Here is an 18,782-nt window from a genome sequence, read left to right as displayed (position 1 = left end):
CTATGTCGGCATAGTGTCACCGTGTGCATAGCCTCAAACTGGATGTGGGTCCTCCGCATCCAGTACATCCGGATGAACAAAGTCGGCTTTGGAGAACTGTGATCGAGCTGCCTCCATCCTGTCCGGATGATTCATGGATGGACGAGGTTTTCAGACGATGTGAAAGGAGGAAGATGTATAGATAACAGCGATGGTAAGCAACGACAAAGTATTGGCAATCGTGGGAGGCTTTTGTAGACTTTTTGTATGTAGCGGTAGCAAACAAAGAGTAGAATGTTGGGAAAAGATCTTGTTTAGGCAAGTTCCCTATGTGTTCGATGGAGGAATGAGTGTGATCAACTTCTATGTTCCCACAGAGCTTGCTCGGATGGTTTTAGAGAATAAAAAAAATGCGTCTCTGGCCTTCAAGTCCAAGTCGTATACCATAGCTTAATAGGAAGCATTTTTTTTTATGGCAGAAGAATTTCGAACTACAGTGGTTTTTCCTACGGACAGTCCCTCTATCATATCCCAGCACCGTCTCCCAGACGAATACCAAAGCTACTATGCAGAGTCAACTAGCACTTACTTTGGCCCTCGTTTTGTGAAAGCAGAACGATCACATCCACGCAACATATCTATTGAACGTCTCGGTGCATCTTGGAGCTGTAATGGCATAGCTGTGTATTAGGACTGGAAGCAGATGAGCCAACCTGTGAGTCGCCAGCGACGACCTATCAGTAGAGATGGCCTCGGTAATGCAAGGACCGAAAATCTCTTGACGGGCTTCTTGGGCTGAGTGATACCTGGGCATTGGAAATTACGCAGGTTTGGGGAATTTGGACAACCTTGCTCCCCACGTTGCTTGATCTCTCTCTCACAGTTAGCGAGCTCACTGTAACCCATGGTTTCCTTTCCCTACAAATTAGTTACCTGGTAATAAGAGATCGTAAGTTAGCTTCTCTATGTCCAATCAATTACCACTGGGATTTCATTTGTTGAATTGTATGTGGACGGTGGTGGCTCTCTCTCTCGCATGAGAGCCTAAACTCGCGACGAGCTTATAACAATGGCAAAAAAATTCGGTATGCAGATATGCTCCAGCTGCTATGTACGAATGAATATGTAAACCAAAAATTCTAGGATCATCAACATCAAAAGAAAAAGAAAAAAGGCCCAACAACTCGCTCAGACGACCCCCAAGCTAGATGCAAAAAGTGAACAAATGAACGCAGAAAGAAAAATCAAGCTGCCATCGTTAAAACATACGAAGTGATACTATCCATGCGCTCAGTCGTCAACTTCAAGCTAACAGTCAACAGCTCCCGGGCAATGCGCGGCTCCTTATCCTGCAGCGCCTTCCACTGCACTCCTGTCAAACACCACGCCACACAATCGCGCTCAGCCTTGACCGTCGCCGTGCGGCGTGTATCACTGAAGAAAGGCAGTTCGCCGCACGGTCGACCAGCAACAATGAGCTCGAAGTAGCGGCCCTGCGGGAGGTCGTAGCCAGCGCGCAGCATGCCAGACTCGAGGAGGTAGAAGGCGCGTGGGGCATCGCCTTCGTGGTACAGGACGGTGCCAGCGGGGTAGGATTCGCGGGAGAAGTAGGCGCAGGCGGGGAACCAAAAGTCTTCGTTTTCGGTTGAGAGACCTTGGAAGGTTTGGAGGAGGAGGGGGAGTGGTTGGCGCATAGCGGACCAGGCAGGAGAGGCCATCATTGTGGTTTCGTGGGCTTGGATGGTGGAGGTTGCTACGCGCTGCAGGTATTGGCGGCGGGGTGAGCTGACGATGTTGTCGGCTAGGTTGAGAGGTTTAGGTCCTGAGGGCACGGGGACTGAGGCGGGGACTTGGAGGAGCTCGGAGCTCGCGGATGGATCGGTGGGTGTGGAGAGTGCTTCCTGGCGACTGTAGAAGACTTTCAGGTAGTTGTTCTCGCAGAACTCAAGAGCTGAGTTGAGGTCTTCAAAGATGGGGACGCCGGACTCTGGCTCGAAAAGTCCTACGTTTTGTAGAGACTTGCCTACATCACCCTCGACATTCAAGCCAGAGATGGCTATCTGCACGTTGCGCTTTTGAAGAACACGGTTGATGCGAGTGAACGCTTCTGCGGCTGAGAAGTCGAGTCCGTAGACCCGAGAAAAGTCGAGAATGAGGAATCGAATGGGACGCCGATCAAAAGCCTCTTCCTCGATCAGGCCACGCATGGTGTTCTCGACATTCACGATGGTTCCAAAGAAGAGATATCCACCAAGCTTGATCATCAGGGTTTGCTGGCCAGCCTCGCGTAGAAACTGTTGCTGGATAGGAGGGCGTCGGACTGTCGATCCGGAAATTTCGCCCGAGAATGTTGCTCGAATGGCGGACTTGCGGGACGTTTGGACAACAAAGTTCACGCAGGCCAACAGGATACCAACAAAAATTCCAACCACGAAGTCCCAAGCGCCCATCGTAACGACGATGATGACAACGGTTAAATATTCAAGCCGGGTGAGCTTTCCCCACGTGTCCACCAATGCCTCCTGCAAAAGCTCAATGCCCAACAAGAAAATCAAGGCACCAACAACCATTATTGGAATATAGCCGATTATGACTGGGCCAATGACCATTATCCCTGCAGTGGCGGCGGCCAACATCAGACCGGCCAATCGAGATGACCCGCCACTTGCAATGAAGAGTAGACTATTGGTGTAGACAAGATAATTCTGCTTTCGTCAGCTCATGGACCACAGCTCTATCAATGGTGGTCACATACCTGAATGCTTCCTACGAATCCTGAAAGTGCATTTGTCACGCCATGTGCAATGAGCTCTCTATCAACACTGAGATTGTCTTCGCCGGTGGATATGCCGAGAGCAGGTACGTTGATGGGTACATGAAGCACACCAAAGAAAGTCAACGCAAACATGGCGGGGATGGTCTCACCAAAGGCAGTCCAATTGACTTCCGAGAGATCTGTACCGAATCAGCAAGGCAACTCCCAATGCATTGCCGCTAATTGACTCACCATATAGAGAGTAGAAATGATACCACGGGTTGTTCGAAGATGGAGCAGCAAAGACCCATCCATTTTGGCGCAAAGCACCCATGGAGATTCTGGCGCTTACAATGACAATGTAAAACACCGCAGCAACGGCAATGAAATACCCACCGACAAGGAAGTTTGAGCGAATAAATCGTTTAATAACAAGAAGGCCAATTGCAAGGAAAAGGGGTATCATCCAAAGAGGGAAAGTATCAAGGTGGAAAAGCTTCTGGATCGTGGGAAGGTTGTACTCAAAAGACCCAGGAAGCCGGGCTGAAACCTCCACTCCGGTTTGTAGAAGAAAGTAGCCCACACCACCGATGCACCCGATGAGAATGTGACGGGGAAAGAAGCCAATGAGCGAGCCCAGCCCGCAGACACCCATTAAGAAGAACACCAAGCCGGTGAGAATCGAACTGACCGAGAAGGCCAGGATGGTCGTCGCAATCACTGATTTTGGGTTGTCCTTGCCGATGGAATTCATGATGGTGAAAGCCATCTGGTGGAAGAAGGGTACAACTTCAATCATTTCACTTCCTATTCCTCCTTTGAATATCGAGCCTCCACAGGAGAACACCACTTGGGAAATAATAGTACTGACATAGAACATTGAGATACCGTCAGTTCCTAGGTGAGCAAACAGGGGCTCCCCCAGCGGGAATAAAATCATTCCATAGGATAAGGCATCAAGAATGTTGAGAAGTAGCCCTAGCAATACGGCAGGAATCAGACTGGCAGGGTACACCACAGCCTCCCTCCATATGACTCGCCTGTCCCAGGACTTTGGGTTCGACAGGGTTCGAGCATAGTGGGCGACAGTTGAAACTCCTTGCGTAATCAAGTGTGGAGATCGTTGTACAGCGGGCCTTTGGTTCTCGGCGTCGCCTGCACTCCCATAATTTTGCGTAGATTTGGATCGTGACTTAGATAGCAACGACATGTGCTCATCGTCTCGTTCGGGTTCGTCATAGATCGTCGATGATGGTGGGGAGGAGATATCCTCAGCCCCGGGTTGCATGACCTGGTCCTCCTCCGTATCCGTGAATGGACGGCGAATCATCTCCGTCAAGGCCGAAGAGCCTGAAGCTGAAGCAGGGTCGATAGAGGCATATCCTGGCTCCAACAACCCCTCCCCCGCGGTAGGATGAGAGCTTGTAGCTTCATCCTGGGAGAAACTTGCAGAATCCTGGCTGCCGTGAAATATATCAAGGCTGGGGGGTAGACCAGGCCCGTCCCTCAAGAGGGATTTTTTATTCAGCGAAAGGCCATAGGTAGCGAGTTCCGCGGTCTGGTCACGGAGACCGTCCGAAGCATAATGAGCCGGGTCTGTGATAGGTCGAAATGTCAGTCAAAAAAAAAAATCGCGCGGTGTCTCTCACGATGCTTTGTGCACAATGACCCACCCATATTGCTGTTGAAAGACCGGTGGTAAAATGAACGGTTTGGTGTTCTCGTTGTCGATCCATTGTAACTGGATGATTCCGCTCCCATTGGACCGGGCGGGCTGCCTAGGTTTGCATGTTCCACCAGCGATTCTGACGGGGCGTTACCATGGATGTCGCGGTCAAACATCAGATTGCGTGATAGCACCGATGCGCGGGAGTTGCGACGGCCGTGAGGTTGCAAACCCCCCATCGTCTCTTACGCAATGTCCAACCAAGTGATGGCGAAGGCCGAAAAAGTTGGTAAATTCGGAAGATAAACGGGGCCACTAGCGCATGGAGCCGTTTGGACAAACAGATGACGCAACCGAGACAAGCATTGCACGGAAGGGAGCTTAGTGAATTATATGTATAGACCTCGGGAAGAGAAAATTATCAAATACAAATAAGAATTAGCAACGAGGGCCCAGATAGAAAAAAACCCCCGAAGCACCGGAGGTTTTGACTAAACGTCCCTTATCTCCTAACAGTTGAGCTAAACCACATCCGGACTGATACAGATGGAGATGGTCTGTGCGTGAGACCAGGGAAAAACTGCCCGGAGCGATGTGGATAAAACACACATCTCCGGGTTCCAAGGTTGTCTCTTCACATCGACTCCAGATTAACTCGACTTTTGAAAACACGTCACGAAAATGAAGCTGCAGCTTGCTGCAGCTTCATAGTCGGGCACAGTGCTATACAATGCATGATCGGCATTGTATAGCACTGTGCCGGCAGCCTCAGCCTTGATATGTATCCTTGCACAACGCCATGAGCCAATGAGCTACCTGATAAGTGGCTGCTATTTACCCTAAAACACTCCTCAAGTGGTTACCTAGACTGCATAGGCTCCACTTCGATCGATCTTGTACCATAGGCCAATCTAGCCCTGGAAAACACACATTCGAGAGAACCCCCCAAAAAAATCACCTGGATCAAACTAGCAGTCATGCATAATCAGACTCATGTCACACTATTGCAATGCAGAAAATTATCATTTTTGGCCGTTAGGTCTAGGCACGCTAACGGCGGGGGTATCTCAAAGTACATGGTCCCTTCATAAAACCATTGTAGATAGCCAACGCCAATTCATGTTTCTTGTACTCGTATAGAACCCGAAGGAACCGGATTTTTCCAACTCACTTCAGGTCAACCGCTCCAGGAAACCCTGCGCAATCAGCCGTTCCACATCACCTTGACGAACATAGAGCTGACTGTTCTTGGTCAAGTTGATCACACTGAGTCCGGATTAGCCTCTCCATCCCAATCAAGACCAGAAAGAAAAACATACCCATATTCCGTCTGGATCTCACCAGCATCCTTCAACACCCGTACGTCAATAAACAAATCCTTCGGTGGCTCCAACGTTCCCGTCAAATCAACATCCGTCCACTGGCCCTTATACGCAGCAAGCATATCCCCATACTGGCGAAAATACTCCTCCTCTTCGGGACTTAGCGAGCTATGCCCACTAGCCCCGAGAGCCGTATGCTGAGCCGCCCCACCGTCCTCGGACGGCTGCTGCTGCTCGAGGATATCGACTCCCGTCCAGCACAACTCCTCAAGCTTCTCTGTGCGCACGCGGTGGTAGGCGAGCAAACAGCGCTTGTTCCGGCGCATGCACAGGTGGTCGACGAGGAGCGCGCAGGCGATGGCTGGGTCGGCCGAGGGGTTGAAGGCGCCCTCGAAGGGCTCTAGGAGGCGGGTGACATCGCGGTCGAGATCGCGGACTTCGCGGGTTACTGCGCGCACGATCTCCGTTTGGTAGGGGGGTAGATGGGCGAGGGATTGGGTACGTTTGGCGTGTTGGACCTATCGCAGGTAAGATGTTGGTCAGCGGGTTGCTTTTTCTCTTCTTTGGCTACTGGGCGTTGGGTGAAATGCCCAAGAGCAAGAAGAATATATATAGCCCACGTACCAATTTGTTGCCGAGTTCGCCGTACATGGTGGCCACGCGGTCGGGGTCCTGGTGAGGGACGCGACTTTGATCCATTTCGGCGAGCGCCAAGATTGGCTCTTAGTCAGGTGGAGTGATCGGCACGGTCATGTATGGAGTCACCGGTTGGGTAAAGGCTCATGAACTACTAAAGAGATAGACGAGATGTACAGTAGAATTGAAAGTATACGTCAGGTGCTGTATAGATTTGAGGTGCCACGCAGTGCAGCCAAAGAGGAGGGGGGAAGGCAATCTGGAAAGAGCACAATGGCTTCACTTCTAGACAAATCAGGGAAAAGTGACCGATGGGATTATTTTCGATTCCAAAAAAAAGAGCTCATATAGAGGACTATCGGTACTGTGTTGATGCCCTCATTTGGTTGTATTTAGCCGGTGTGATCGGCTCCTACTTTGCAGGACCTTCTCCGGCAGATCGAAAACATTCAATCACCGAGTCAGGATCCAGCAACATAAAATACGGGATAGAGAACCGTCCACGGGTCATCCGATCAGCTCCTTCAAATCTACCAGGAAGAGGTGGCAAGGTGACTCGATGGCTGATAGATCTCAGAAGATCTATACAACTCAGCGGTTGAGGACAGACCAAGAGCATACCCGAGTGCCGAACCGTTACTCCACCTCTGCAAAAGATCCCCCACATTCATCACAATAGCATTCTTGATGGACATCGCAGAGATAAATGTCCCCGGTGATATGATATCTTCAACTTCCAACCCTGGCAGGTCAATGAGGCTCTAAATGATACACAGATAAGCTTGGTGCTGACTGAGAGGTCTGAGATCATGGACAAACATAGCGGGTTCTCACTTTGAAGTCTATAATCTCCCTCAGCTGATCCACCCTTTCCTGGTCATCATCGGTATTCATCGCCTGTGACACTTTCTCTAGCCCGGGTCAAGAGTACCCTCTGTGAACTGCCCACCCCGCTGGATGGGGCGCTTTGAGTTTCTCGTCTTTGCGGTAGTTCGAAGAATAGTTTTGACCATTTGAATGCCTCGTCTAACATCGACTCTGGCAGTAAAATGGTTGATGATGTATACAAACCCCAATTGTTTGCAGGTAGCGACAATTTCTTGCGCGATTCGCTGACGACTAGACTCCGTGTTCCAGCCGGCAAAGTCCACGACAGGAATGTTGGGAGACTTGGCGGAAGCCATGACACGTTGAGGTTCTAGTATAGGAGTGTAACGGTCAAGAAATTAATTGAGCTGTGAGTGTATAGGACAAGACCTTGGAAAGGACAAAAGGGCAAGTATCTGACCTAACACCCCCTCACACGTCAGACACTGGGGTACTCCAATGAGAGAAGAGAAACCATTCTTCGATGTATTTCTATAGTGCCCTAAATCATTACGCTTGAATCTCAAGGTTGCTTCTAAGCATCATCATCATCTCCTCCTCCCGATACACCCTGGAGGTACCTAGGTACCAGTTGAGCTGCAGTGTCCGGTCGTTGAGCGCCAAAAATTGTGTCTGTTTTGTTTCACAGTTTATGGTTTAGGATTGAAATTGTCTTCACTCCTATTTCCAGTGCTCCCATTCATAGGAACTGATTAACAATATAGAGGTCACTACAACATATATCCTTGGGCCCCGGGTCTAGAGGATCGGGCTGCGGTTGCTGGGGCATCCTGGTGGAGATTTGTGACCTGACCTGGGACATCTGCTACATCATGTTCTGTCAACTCTGATCTTTTCTGAATTTCTAGAATTTCCTTTCAAAATTTCAAAAAGTAGGCACCCTGGGTATTTTCAAGTGCCGAGTCTTTAATTATATCCCTCGCAATCGTTGAAAGCTAATCTTACTCCTTTGAGTAGTTTGTTGACACCCGAGCCCAACCCCGGATAACGCCTCCCACGACGAAACGAAGCATGAAAAGAAACCATTGAACTCGCCCCAATTAATCAATTCCGTCAAACCCCCGAGTTCATTTCCCGGACCGACCATTCCACCCCCCCCCCCCCCCCCCCCCCCCAGAACCCGAGAATGCGGGCTTCCCAGTGGATCTGGATTGCCTCCACATTCCTCGCCTCGCCCGTCCACTCAACAGAGACAGCACCCTTCACCGCAGCGGAAGAAGCCACAGCCAACAAACGAGCCTTCGAAGTCCTCCGCATTCTCAGACGAGCCGACAACAATTGCCCGAGTGGCTTCAACCCTTGCACCAAACTGGGCAACGCCGACGCATGCTGTAAATACGGAACGAACTGCTCACGCGATGACGCCAACAACATCGCCTGCTGTGCAATCGGTGCAAGCTGCACCGGCAGCCTGACAGGAACGAAGACGACAGGAACGGGCACCGCGTTTGTGTTCCCCAGCGGCGCAACGGCAACCACCACCGAGAGCGGGGCAGCGCCTAGTATCGGGTCGACGCTGGACGGCGCATACCCATTCGTTGTCGTCCCAACCGCTTTCAATAATGCCGAGGCTTGCTCATCTTACTACTCTGTGTGTCAGTCGGAGTACACCCAGTGCACTGGTGTGCTGATGGGCCGCTATGGTGTCACTATTGCCGGTGCTGGTGGGGGCGTCACAGTCGAGGCTATTACGGCTGCATCGCAGGCGACTTCCATTTGCTCCAGTTTGAGTGCGGAGGCTTGCCATGGTATCAACTTGGGGTATTGCAGTGGCGTCGCAACCCACACGGGCAGTGCAGAGGTCAATGGGAATGATGCCTCGCCTATGCGGATGTCAAGTCTCCATGATCTGGTCTTTGGGCTAGCGGTTGGGGTTGCGGGTATGTTTATATGATTCACGGATTTGAAACGACTTTTTGCGTGCGTTCGTCATTGTTTGTACATTCTCTTTCTCTGTGATATTCTATCACCAATTGGACAATTGGAACCCGTTGAAATTTATGATATATTGTTGGACTTGGATGATATTTTGATTTGGTATGCGTGCTTTGAAAAAGCAAGGGTTTGACCAAGGTTGATCTGCGTTGTTCCCATGCTTTGAAGAGCTGTTCATGTCCGCATGCCATTCGGACGCGGTCTCCCTAACACAGAACGCTCCAAAGATGAATTACCATATTAATCTGCATCATTACCGTTCAGTGTTAGACCTCTATTCACTCCGTTACTACCAAAGCATAGGTCCAGTAGTCCTCGTAGTGATTTCCCATCTCCTCTCATTCCTAGACATCTTCCTTCATACCAGTGTCCCGTCAATCAACGTGCACATGGCATATACATGCATCGCATACCCAGTTCATATATCCTGTGTGAAGCATCATCTGTTAGGACAAATTACTTCTGTTCTGTCCAGATCTGAAAATGCTTCGCAACATTTGCATTTCGTAACTACACCAGCACCTTTTGCCCAGTGTTGAAGTTGTTGGTCTTTGGAGTCTCAGAACACTGCGAGATTTGCCTACTTCGTCCGATTTCAGTCTGCATGCCAGCTGGGCCATGTGGTCGGGTTCAGAATCCCATCCGATCCACGCGCAAGCTAATAATACCTCATGCAAGGCTTCGGAAGCATTGGTCAAAGGTCACGACACAGCGGGGAGCAAGATCGTTTATAGTCCGAAGCTCAATTTAAACGTAGCCAAGATTGGCGATGTGAATAGTCCTGCTATTCATGGAGGACCTAAAATAAGCAACTGTCCGATGATGAGCCATTGGCTTCGAGGTGATAGCGGGCAGGATGAAATCAAATAGGATAGGTTGATAGCAATATCGCTAGTTTGAGCTATCATACCTGCAATCATATGAACAATAGATACTCCGTAGTTTTCTGACATACAATAATATACAAGTTGTTCGAGACATTTCCAAAGCAAGAAAAAGAAACGTCAGGTCAGCAAGTGAGTGACATGACAGAGTGGAGAATCCCCTCTATAAGCATTTGTAGGGTCGCCGACGAAGTAAATAGTGGTATATTCCTAACGGAACGAGTCGCTTGTGAAATTCTGTTTTCATCACTGAGTTGCTGAACATGTGGAAAATATTCTTGGTCTCTTCCAAGATTGAAATAAATCCATCCATACGAATCAGAGACGGTTTAAGGAATTTGTCTTGAAGAACTGTGAGTCCCTGTACGGAGTAGGCAGGATGTTCCTCCAGCAACCCTCTGGGAGTCTGGCTGCAAGTTTGATCGGAGCTCTAGGGCATTCAAAGGATTGGGTAATTCAATGTATGGCCACCAGTGGTGGCACGGAATATCCCTGACCAGGACATCCACGGAATGCTGCAATTTTGGGACTCATGGCTGCCCAACATTTACACAATCCAATTGTGTGCCTCTTTTCGAGTGATGGACCTGAATCAAAATAAAAAAATAAAAATAAAAATAAAAATCTAAAATGGCGGTGTTGAACAGAAAGCTGGTTGCTGTAGCATAGGGTGGAGAAACCTGCATTCAACTCGTCGATCGCTTCTGACAGGACGCAGAGAAGGGAACAACTGGACCTGTATGGAGTAATTCGAGGCGGAAAAGAGTGTTGGACTAATCAAAGTCGAGTACGGAGTAAAATACTCCGTAGATTCAATTTGAATCCCAGCCACCAGGAAATATATAAAAAAAAAATATCTTAGGTGGGTTAGGCGATTGGTAGGAAATCGGGTGGTTGGTTATACGGAGAGAGAGAGGCTGGGAGACGCTGTGTAGCTAACAAATTGGAACACTCTCCTCTCCTGTCTTCTTTCATTCTTCTTTATTTTCTTCGGTCTACATTCCCATAACCTATTGACGAAGAATTTTAGATCGTTTTGTGCTCGTGATCTTTCATGGTCTCTCGAGTATTGGGGTGAGACAAGACTACTGAGAAACAACCATTCCAATTCAAATCCCAGCTCTCCCGACGTTGAGTGATTCTACCACAAAGTTTTGGCAAGCGTTGCCTCGCCCTTTCGTTGCGATGCGGTCTTTATCCGTCCTGCCGCTTCTCTCGACACTTGCCCTACTTCTCAACTACTCGCTCCACACAGCTGCAACCCCGCTTGCGCTTGAAGCAAACATTTTCGAAGGAAACAAGCTCGAAAAGCGCTGTGCAAACCCATGTGGCTATAACGACTGGCTTTGCTGCGAGGCCGATCAAACATGCACTACCAACAGTGCTCAGGAGGCCGTCTGTGCAAATGGCGGTAGTAGTGGCAGTGGAGGCTATCAATATTTCACAACGACCTACACGCTCACCAATACCGACCAGACAACGGTTACCTCGGTGTGGAGCAGCCAGATAACCGCACCTCCAAGCACGGGCACGTGCAGAGTCGACCTCGGCGAGACAAAGTGCGGCTCGACTTGTTGCGAGGCTGCGCAAGAATGTTCAGAAGGTCAATGTGTCGCTGAGAGCTCTTCAATTGTTGCTGTGACTGCTACAGGAACGGGAGGAGGATCAGAAGCCACACCTCCCGTGCGAGGGACAACCAATGGAGCTACCACCGTAACCGCAACCTCAGCCCCAACCACCACGGAGGGGTTCACAGCGCCAGTTGGAACGGACGGGGCAGATTTGATTGGGTCTAAAGCCGCTAGCAGTGGCGGACTGAGTGGTGGCGCCATCGCAGGAATTGTCATCGGCAGTATCATCGGCGCGTTCTTGTTGGCACTCCTCTGTGCCTGCATTTGCTTTAAAGGTGTTTTGGACGGCCTGCTTGCAGCACTCGGCATCGGCAAGAAGCGCCGCAGACAGGAAACAACCTACATCGAGGAGCGCCATTCTCGCCATTCTCGCCATTCGAATGGCAGTCGGCCTCCTCCTCCTCCCCCTCCTCCTGCCGGCTGGCAAACGTGGTTCGGAACCAGACCAGCTGAGGGAGGCAGCGAGGTTAGCGAAAAGGAAGACTCCAAATGGGGCTTGGGCACAATTGCCATTATTCTCGGTGCTCTTGCTCTGTGCTTGGGATTGAAGAGGAAGAGAGATAGAGAGCACGATGACGACAAGACCGAGTCCTCCTACCCAAGTTCATACTATTACTATTCCGACTATTACTCGGGCACAGGGAGTATGTCTACCCCCTGCATCACCATTAACGAAAGATTATTACTAACCTTTCCTTCTTTCACAGGTAGCCAAAGTTCCGATAGACGAACTAGAGATACGCGACGGTCACGACGGTCGCGCACTCGCTCCGACCGTCCACGATAAAGTCTGACGTGAGGGAGTCTCTCTGTTTTTCAGTTCGAAGACCTAGATTTGATTATGCATTTACGGCGCTTGATTTATGACGTGACCAATGTACCACTATGATTTGCATGATGTTTATTTTCTTGGTTTTTGATTCAGGATTGACGATGTCGTTTTTTCGATGTCGATATGAGAGATATTTATAGCACCCCACGATGTAGATATGAGATTACGAGTACAAAATCAACATGATGACACGATTCTTCAACCTGTTTTTTTTTGCTGTCTAGCAAGGACTGAGATGGTCTAATAGCTGGTCCCCCCGGGCATGCATCGACATGAAACAACTGGCAACCTTGGAACTGCATGGGAAATTGCAAAGGCTACCAAAAGCAAACAGCAGACAACAATGTGCTCTGTTTGGATGCCCTGCATGGTTGATAACACAAAGTTAACAAACGCTGTAGGTCCAAGAATAAGAAGAAAGAAAAAAAAAAAAAATTTAAAAACGACAGACGAGGGAGAAAAGACAGAAAATAGAGCATTTTAATTTGTAGCAGATGTTTGATTCTGTATATTGGACGGAGTACTCCGTCGGACAGTAAGACATGGCCAAGGCCAAAAAAGACCACACAAAAGGTAGGGGGGGCACTTTACCTCCCCGCCTTCACTTCCGCCTTTTCCCTCCTCCACACTCCTCCATTCGACCTATTCGGCCTGTTCGACCTGTTCGATCTATCTAACCCATTCTACAACTATCCTTGCAAACTGTCTTCAGTCATCAATGATTTCTGTCTCGGGATTAAACTCCTGACGTTACTAGCCCGTTTTCAACTTCATCCCAGCCCCCATTTTGCCGTCGCTTCGCCAGAGTTCCGATCCTTCGGAGTATTACGAGTCTCCGAAACGACTCATCACTCACCATGCTTCAAGCGCAGAGCCAACACGTCTTCTCCCACCAACATCAATACCCCCAAGCTGATCCATCGTGGATGCAGCATCAGCAACAGCAACAGCACCACCAGGCTCAGTCGCACCCACACCAGTCGCAGCAGCAGCACGCTTCCCTGGTCGCCCAACAGCATGCCCAGGTACAAGCTGCCGCAGCCGCAGCACAGCAACAACACTATGGCCGAATTTCCATGAGCGGCAATGGCGCTGGAAACCCCGCGCAAGGAGCCGGTGGCGCCGGCGGCATGAGTGGAGATGGCATGTCAAATGCGGTCTCCGCCATGGACGGTGGAATCAGTGAGGAGAATCGCAAGGTCTTCATCTGGGTCGCCGAACTATTGGATCCAGCTCGCAGGGAATCCGCTTTGATGGAACTGAGCAAGAAGCGGGAACAGGTCCCTGAACTGGCTCTGGTTATCTGGCACTCTTTTGGTATGGCTCCATTCCTGACGTGCGCCCAGCCCCGTCTACAATAACTAACGGTCGGAAACTTGCAGGTGTCATGACCGCCCTCCTTCAAGAAATTATCTCGGTATATCCGCTCTTGAACCCTTCTCAGCTGACTGCCGCCGCGTCAAATCGAGTCTGCAATGCGCTGGCGCTTTTGCAATGCGTCGCCTCTCACAATGAGACCCGCACTCTCTTCTTGAACGGTGAGCAAAATATCTACCCTGATCCACGCAAATCGGTGGCTAATTTCCCCTGCAGCTCACATCCCTCTTTTCCTCTACCCCTTCCTCAACACCACCTCCAAGTCCCGTCCTTTCGAATACCTCCGACTAACATCGCTGGGCGTCATCGGCGCCTTGGTGAAAAATGACTCCTCCGATGTGATCAACTTCCTTCTAACCACAGAGATTATTCCTCTCTGCCTTCGCATCATGGAGACGGGATCAGAGCTGAGCAAAACTGTTGCTATCTTTATCGTACAGAAAATTCTTCTTGATGATATTGGCCTGGGCTACATTTGCGCGACATACGAAAGATTCTATGCCGTGGGCACTGTCTTGAGCAACATGGTCACTCAGTTGGTAGAGCAACAGACTGTCCGCCTTCTCAAACACGTTGTGCGCTGCTTCCTTCGGTAAGTCCTCGTGTGATCTCCTACTTTGTGGGCACCTCTAACAGCAAAATGCAGCCTCAGTGACAATAGTCGGGCTCGAGAGGCCTTGCGGCAATGTCTCCCTGAACCTCTCCGGGACGCCACATTCTCCTCCGTCCTTCGTGACGATGCAGCCACCAAGCGCTGCCTGGCTCAACTCCTTATCAACTTGTCCGACACTGTCTCGGATGGAGCCCCGGTAGCCATGTAACATACGAAAAGCATCTGTTTCTTTCTCCCGAAATATTTTACTTTATGATACGCATGGGAAAGGCTTCTGGCGGTTTACGGACACAAGGCGCAAAATTGTGGTTGAAGAACTGGATCCAACGTGTGAGGTATGTCATCAATTGAGGGCATCGGATCCAAATTTTTTTTTTCTTCATTCCTGGTTGTTTCTCTCTTTACCGCATCTATATTGGGTTTCTTGAGGGTTCGGTGATCTGTGTTAGGGGAAGGTTTAATGTATTCTTGTCCCTTTCTTTTTCTATTCCTTATCTTTGCTTTGCATTTTGCTTGTGGGAAAAATTTGTTTTTCTTTTGATTGTCATTGATTTTCATATTCGACAGAAGTCTTCTGTCGTGTGGCGCGAATTCTGGTTGGCGCTGTCGTCTGTGTGCATTTTCTCCTCGTCTTTGATGACCCCAAACTGCTCTGTGTGAGATAGACCTTTGAAAGCGAGAGATATCCAAAGATCCAGGCGTCTGCTTTCTTTTCTTTTTTTTCCTTGTGTATATGCGACTTTGTTCTCAAAAGCATGAATGTACTCGTCTCCAATTCATGAATATTCGCTCTTCTATAGTTTGCATAGTCTAATTGTATATCTGTATAATTTCCTACTCGTCTAAGAATCAGGATTAATTGTATGATCGATGTAGATTTGCTCTGAAGAAGTTCCCCTTGTTGAATTCGACAAACGCACCTTCTCACGTGACAAAGCCCTTGACGCGCCGCCTTACTGATCATCTTGCCTCACGACACGAAAAAATGCCCAGACCCAACGTTTGTATTTAATAGGCCTTTTTTTCAGTTTCACGCTCGAAATTTTCATTTGGAAGTTGGATCCTCTCTGGCTTTACCTCCGCCCAAATTTAATTCCACTGAACCCCCTCATTGGACACGTCTGAGAAAACCGGCCTTAACGGTTGTCCCGCCGCGATGGGATCGCGAAAGCGCAACTACTCCGAGGTCGCCCCGGCGGCCGAGCAACAGGCACCAGAAGAGCCTGGTTTGCTGTCACAACTCCGGAGCAACTGGGCATTTGCAAGCCTCATGCAATACATTGCCATCTTTGGCCAGGTCATGAAGATTGACGAGGAGTTTGGAATAGAGGTATGTCCATTAGGATTGTCTGGGATGAGATCAAATGCTGCACTTCATGTCGCATTTACGAAAGGATACATAAGGATATCTCACTTGGTTCAATTATCACTGATATCGTTTGACCCACGCTAGGACCTAGAAGTCGAATGCCTCAAACCCGAGCCCTCTCATAAACTACTAGAGATTGGATTGTGTCTTCTCAAGTGGATTTCTTCGCACCGCGGTCTTACGTACGTATACTTGAATATCGTTCTTGCTATTCTGGGACGGTTTCACTGACACTACTGCGTTGGCAGCTTCGACAATTTCGATGAGTACACCCGACGCCAGTACAATGCGAAAGCACCCGATACCACCAACCCCTTCGGCCACAATGACGAACCAAACAAGTTCTTGGAGTTCGATACTTTCACCAAGATCCGTGTTCTCCATCAGCTGACGGTATGGACGTTCTGGAACGCGGACCGTATTCGCGACAAGATGCCTGAAAAAAAGGAAACCGAGCAGACAGAATGGGTAAGCTCGGTCTCCTTTAGCTTCGACTCCTGGTTATCTTATACTGACATTCCCTAGCGCATAGAAGAGTTTGGTTGGGACCGCGAGGGGCGTTCGTACTATGTCCTAGATGACAACCGTCTTTACCGTCGAACCGACCCTCCTCCCCCTCCCCCTCCTCAGCGTCCCAAGAAGAAAGCAAAAAGCCGGTCCTCTCGAGTGTCAAGAACGTCAAAGCGTACTTCTACGGCGGCGGCGACGGCGGAAGAAGGATCCGATGAGGAGAATAAGGATACCAACGACGCAAATGCCGTCGCAGCCTTTGCCGAAGACCCTTTCAAGTGGGAGTGTGTGGCTGTCACACTCGGAGAATACCAGGCTTTCTTGGAGACACTCCAGAGAACCAAGGACGCGGATGAGAGATACCTGCGCGATAGCATTGTTGAGCATGTCCTGCCCATCCTCGAGAAGGCAGAGGAGGCGCAGCAACGCAAGCGTCAGAAGCGTGAAAAAGAGCTATTGAATCTGCAGCTTGTCGCAGGTGCCAAGAGGTCCAGTCGACTTGCCGCCAAGGAAGAAAAAGAACGACGAGATCGAGATGCTGCCGAAGCCGCCCAAAAGCGTGAACACGACCTAGCCGAGGCTCGTAAGGAGCAGGCTCGGCAACATCAGCTGGAAGAAGATCGACAGTCACGTACAATGACACGCGAGCACCGCATCAGAGATCGTGAACAGAAGCGACTGCTGCATGAGGCGGAGCTGGAAAGAATTGCGGAAGAACAAGAAAGAATTGATAGGGGTGAAAGCAGATTGTCTGCCCGAAACCTTCAGGCTGACCTGGAGAAGTCCCAAAAGAACCTGGCAGGGCTTACCCAAGATGACCAATGGGTCTTCGATTGCTCTGGTTGTGGAGTGTATGGCGAGAACTTGGTGAGTTTCAGTTTTCCAACACGTCGGGATCTCAATCTAACAATTTCCCCAGGATGATGGAAGTCACAGTGTTGCATGTGAAAAATGCAACGTTTGGCAGCATAGCAAGTGTCTTGGTATCTCGCAAGAAGCGGCCGAAAAGGAAGACTTTCACTTTATCTGCCGAGACTGCAAGCGAAAAGAAGAGAATGCCAACAGGCCCAAACTTCCGCCTCTCAAATTCCGGGTCAGCGCTTCAGCATCTCCTTCAGCTGCTCCTTCAGCCAGCAAGAAGCAAAAGTTGGAGGACGACGAAGATGATGCTCCGCCCTCACCCGTGAAGAGATCACATCTGGCTCTGTCCAATGTTCAAAATGAACTCTCGGCAACACAACCTACTCTAAATTCGTCCGCTGTTGGTCATGACAACTTCTATCCTCCTCCGTCCCCCCAGCGCCGGGTCCATCATACAGATCACACGCCCCTTCCATCTTCAAGCCCTCCCCGTGCACCATTTTCTCCAAAGGGCATGAATGGCTTGCTGCATGCCACTATTGAGCAGCGCCCGCGGCTATCCTCCTCTCAGCACTCTTTGCCGCCCATGCAACTAGCCTCTCACCTTCCCCCCATTGGATCCTTTCCTGTGCGGCCCTCCTCTTCTCACTCTGCCAAATCTCCAGTTCAAAATCAACCATCCATGTCACCTACGCAGGGTAACCCTGATGTTGGCCCCATTGCGGGCTTCCCGCCTGCTGTTCCAAGTTATGCACCATCTCCATGGAGTTCTTTTGAGACTCCGCGTCCGCAATCCGGCCATGCAGCCACGCCATCAATGTCTAGCCACTACCCGTCTTTTTCTGCCGCAACGCCTAATGGCAACCACTCTTCGCCTCCTCAAAGCTCTCACGGCATGGCTATGTCGGGGATTAGCCCAACCAAGCAGTCACCTCGTCCGCTTACTGGCAATGCCATGGCAGGTGCACCAGTCCTACCACCCATCCACAGACTGGAGCCGAGCCCGAAGCTCATGGGCCGCAGCTCTCCGGATGCTCCGATCCCCCCACCTGTCAAATGCATGACTCCTGAGCAGGAGGAACGCCGACAGAGAGAGAATGCTTCAATGCTACACCAGGCTCACCACTATCAGGGCAATGGCCAGCATCTGATGTCGTCGCCATCGCTGAATCGTATTCCTCCCTTGGCCTCTGGGACCATGTCTCAGTACCCTGATCCTGTTCCTTCGCCACGACGCGAAACTAATAGCCAATCTCAATAAACTTCTAGCGCAGTACTGTGAACAGCATGTGTTTTTTTTTTTTTTTTTTTTCCCAAATACCCTTTCTCTTTGCCCCTTCTTTGAGTCTGCGGGAATCTGATCGCCGTTTTGGATACATCGTGAAGTTACCGTCGGAATCTTAACCCACAACTTGTAATTGCAATTCATCTTGAGCCGGTGTGATCTGTGGGTTCGCACTGTTTTTCGGACGTCTGATTTAGCTTCTGCGCAACGTTGGGCGAGTGGATCAATATGCGCAAATG

At 49.9% G+C, this 18,782-nt stretch overlaps 7 protein-coding genes across 7 annotated transcripts; 4 read left to right on the top strand and 3 right to left on the bottom strand.

Moving 5' to 3' along the window:
* Window positions 1-1,223: 1,223 nt before the first annotated feature.
* Window positions 1,224-4,639, bottom strand: Pdw03_0779 (Sulfate transporter family protein; the record flags this gene model as incomplete). The annotated part of the gene is made up of 4 exons (XM_014675143.2): window positions 1,224-2,684; window positions 2,735-2,934; window positions 2,987-4,330; window positions 4,408-4,639. 4 exons carry the CDS (start codon window positions 4,637-4,639, stop codon window positions 1,224-1,226), a joined length of 3,237 nt encoding a protein of 1,078 aa, XP_014530629.2.
* A 933-nt stretch (window positions 4,640-5,572) lies between these two features.
* On the bottom strand, window positions 5,573-6,421 carry Pdw03_0778 (DNA replication complex GINS protein; the record flags this gene model as incomplete). Its single annotated transcript, XM_014675142.1, has 3 exons — window positions 5,573-5,666; window positions 5,720-6,240; window positions 6,347-6,421. The coding sequence occupies 3 exons, from the start codon at window positions 6,419-6,421 to the stop codon at window positions 5,573-5,575; spliced, it is 690 nt and encodes a 229-aa protein (XP_014530628.1).
* Window positions 6,422-6,888: 467 nt separating this feature from the next.
* Pdw03_0777 (Oxoglutarate/iron-dependent dioxygenase) lies at window positions 6,889-7,542 on the bottom strand (the record flags this gene model as incomplete). The annotated part of the gene is made up of 3 exons (XM_066099713.1): window positions 6,889-7,119; window positions 7,193-7,263; window positions 7,308-7,542. 3 exons carry the CDS (start codon window positions 7,540-7,542, stop codon window positions 6,889-6,891), a joined length of 537 nt encoding a protein of 178 aa, XP_065957440.1.
* An 830-nt stretch (window positions 7,543-8,372) lies between these two features.
* On the top strand, window positions 8,373-9,140 carry Pdw03_0776 (Cell differentiation family Rcd1-like protein; the record flags this gene model as incomplete). The annotated part of the gene is made up of 1 exon (XM_014675141.1): window positions 8,373-9,140. One exon carries the CDS (start codon window positions 8,373-8,375, stop codon window positions 9,138-9,140), a length of 768 nt encoding a protein of 255 aa, XP_014530627.1.
* Window positions 9,141-11,250: 2,110 nt separating this feature from the next.
* Pdw03_0775 (cell differentiation protein RCD1) lies at window positions 11,251-12,483 on the top strand (the record flags this gene model as incomplete). Its single annotated transcript, XM_014675140.1, has 2 exons — window positions 11,251-12,340; window positions 12,404-12,483. The coding sequence occupies 2 exons, from the start codon at window positions 11,251-11,253 to the stop codon at window positions 12,481-12,483; spliced, it is 1,170 nt and encodes a 389-aa protein (XP_014530626.1).
* A 902-nt stretch (window positions 12,484-13,385) lies between these two features.
* On the top strand, window positions 13,386-14,726 carry Pdw03_0774 (Cell differentiation protein (Rcd1), putative; the record flags this gene model as incomplete). Its single annotated transcript, XM_014675139.1, has 4 exons — window positions 13,386-13,845; window positions 13,911-14,066; window positions 14,122-14,497; window positions 14,552-14,726. The coding sequence occupies 4 exons, from the start codon at window positions 13,386-13,388 to the stop codon at window positions 14,724-14,726; spliced, it is 1,167 nt and encodes a 388-aa protein (XP_014530625.1).
* Window positions 14,727-15,674: 948 nt separating this feature from the next.
* Pdw03_0773 (Zinc finger, PHD-finger) lies at window positions 15,675-18,519 on the top strand (the record flags this gene model as incomplete). Its single annotated transcript, XM_014675138.1, has 5 exons — window positions 15,675-15,848; window positions 15,972-16,069; window positions 16,136-16,355; window positions 16,413-17,264; window positions 17,317-18,519. The coding sequence occupies 5 exons, from the start codon at window positions 15,675-15,677 to the stop codon at window positions 18,517-18,519; spliced, it is 2,547 nt and encodes an 848-aa protein (XP_014530624.1).
* Window positions 18,520-18,782: the final 263 nt, after the last annotated feature.

Source organism: Penicillium digitatum, chromosome 4 (assembly GCF_016767815.1).
Source record: "Penicillium digitatum chromosome 4, complete sequence".
Classification (NCBI taxonomy): Eukaryota; Fungi; Ascomycota; class Eurotiomycetes; order Eurotiales; family Aspergillaceae; genus Penicillium; species Penicillium digitatum.
Note: the sequence above shows the minus strand (reverse complement) of the source record. Positions and strands in the feature narration are given on the sequence as shown.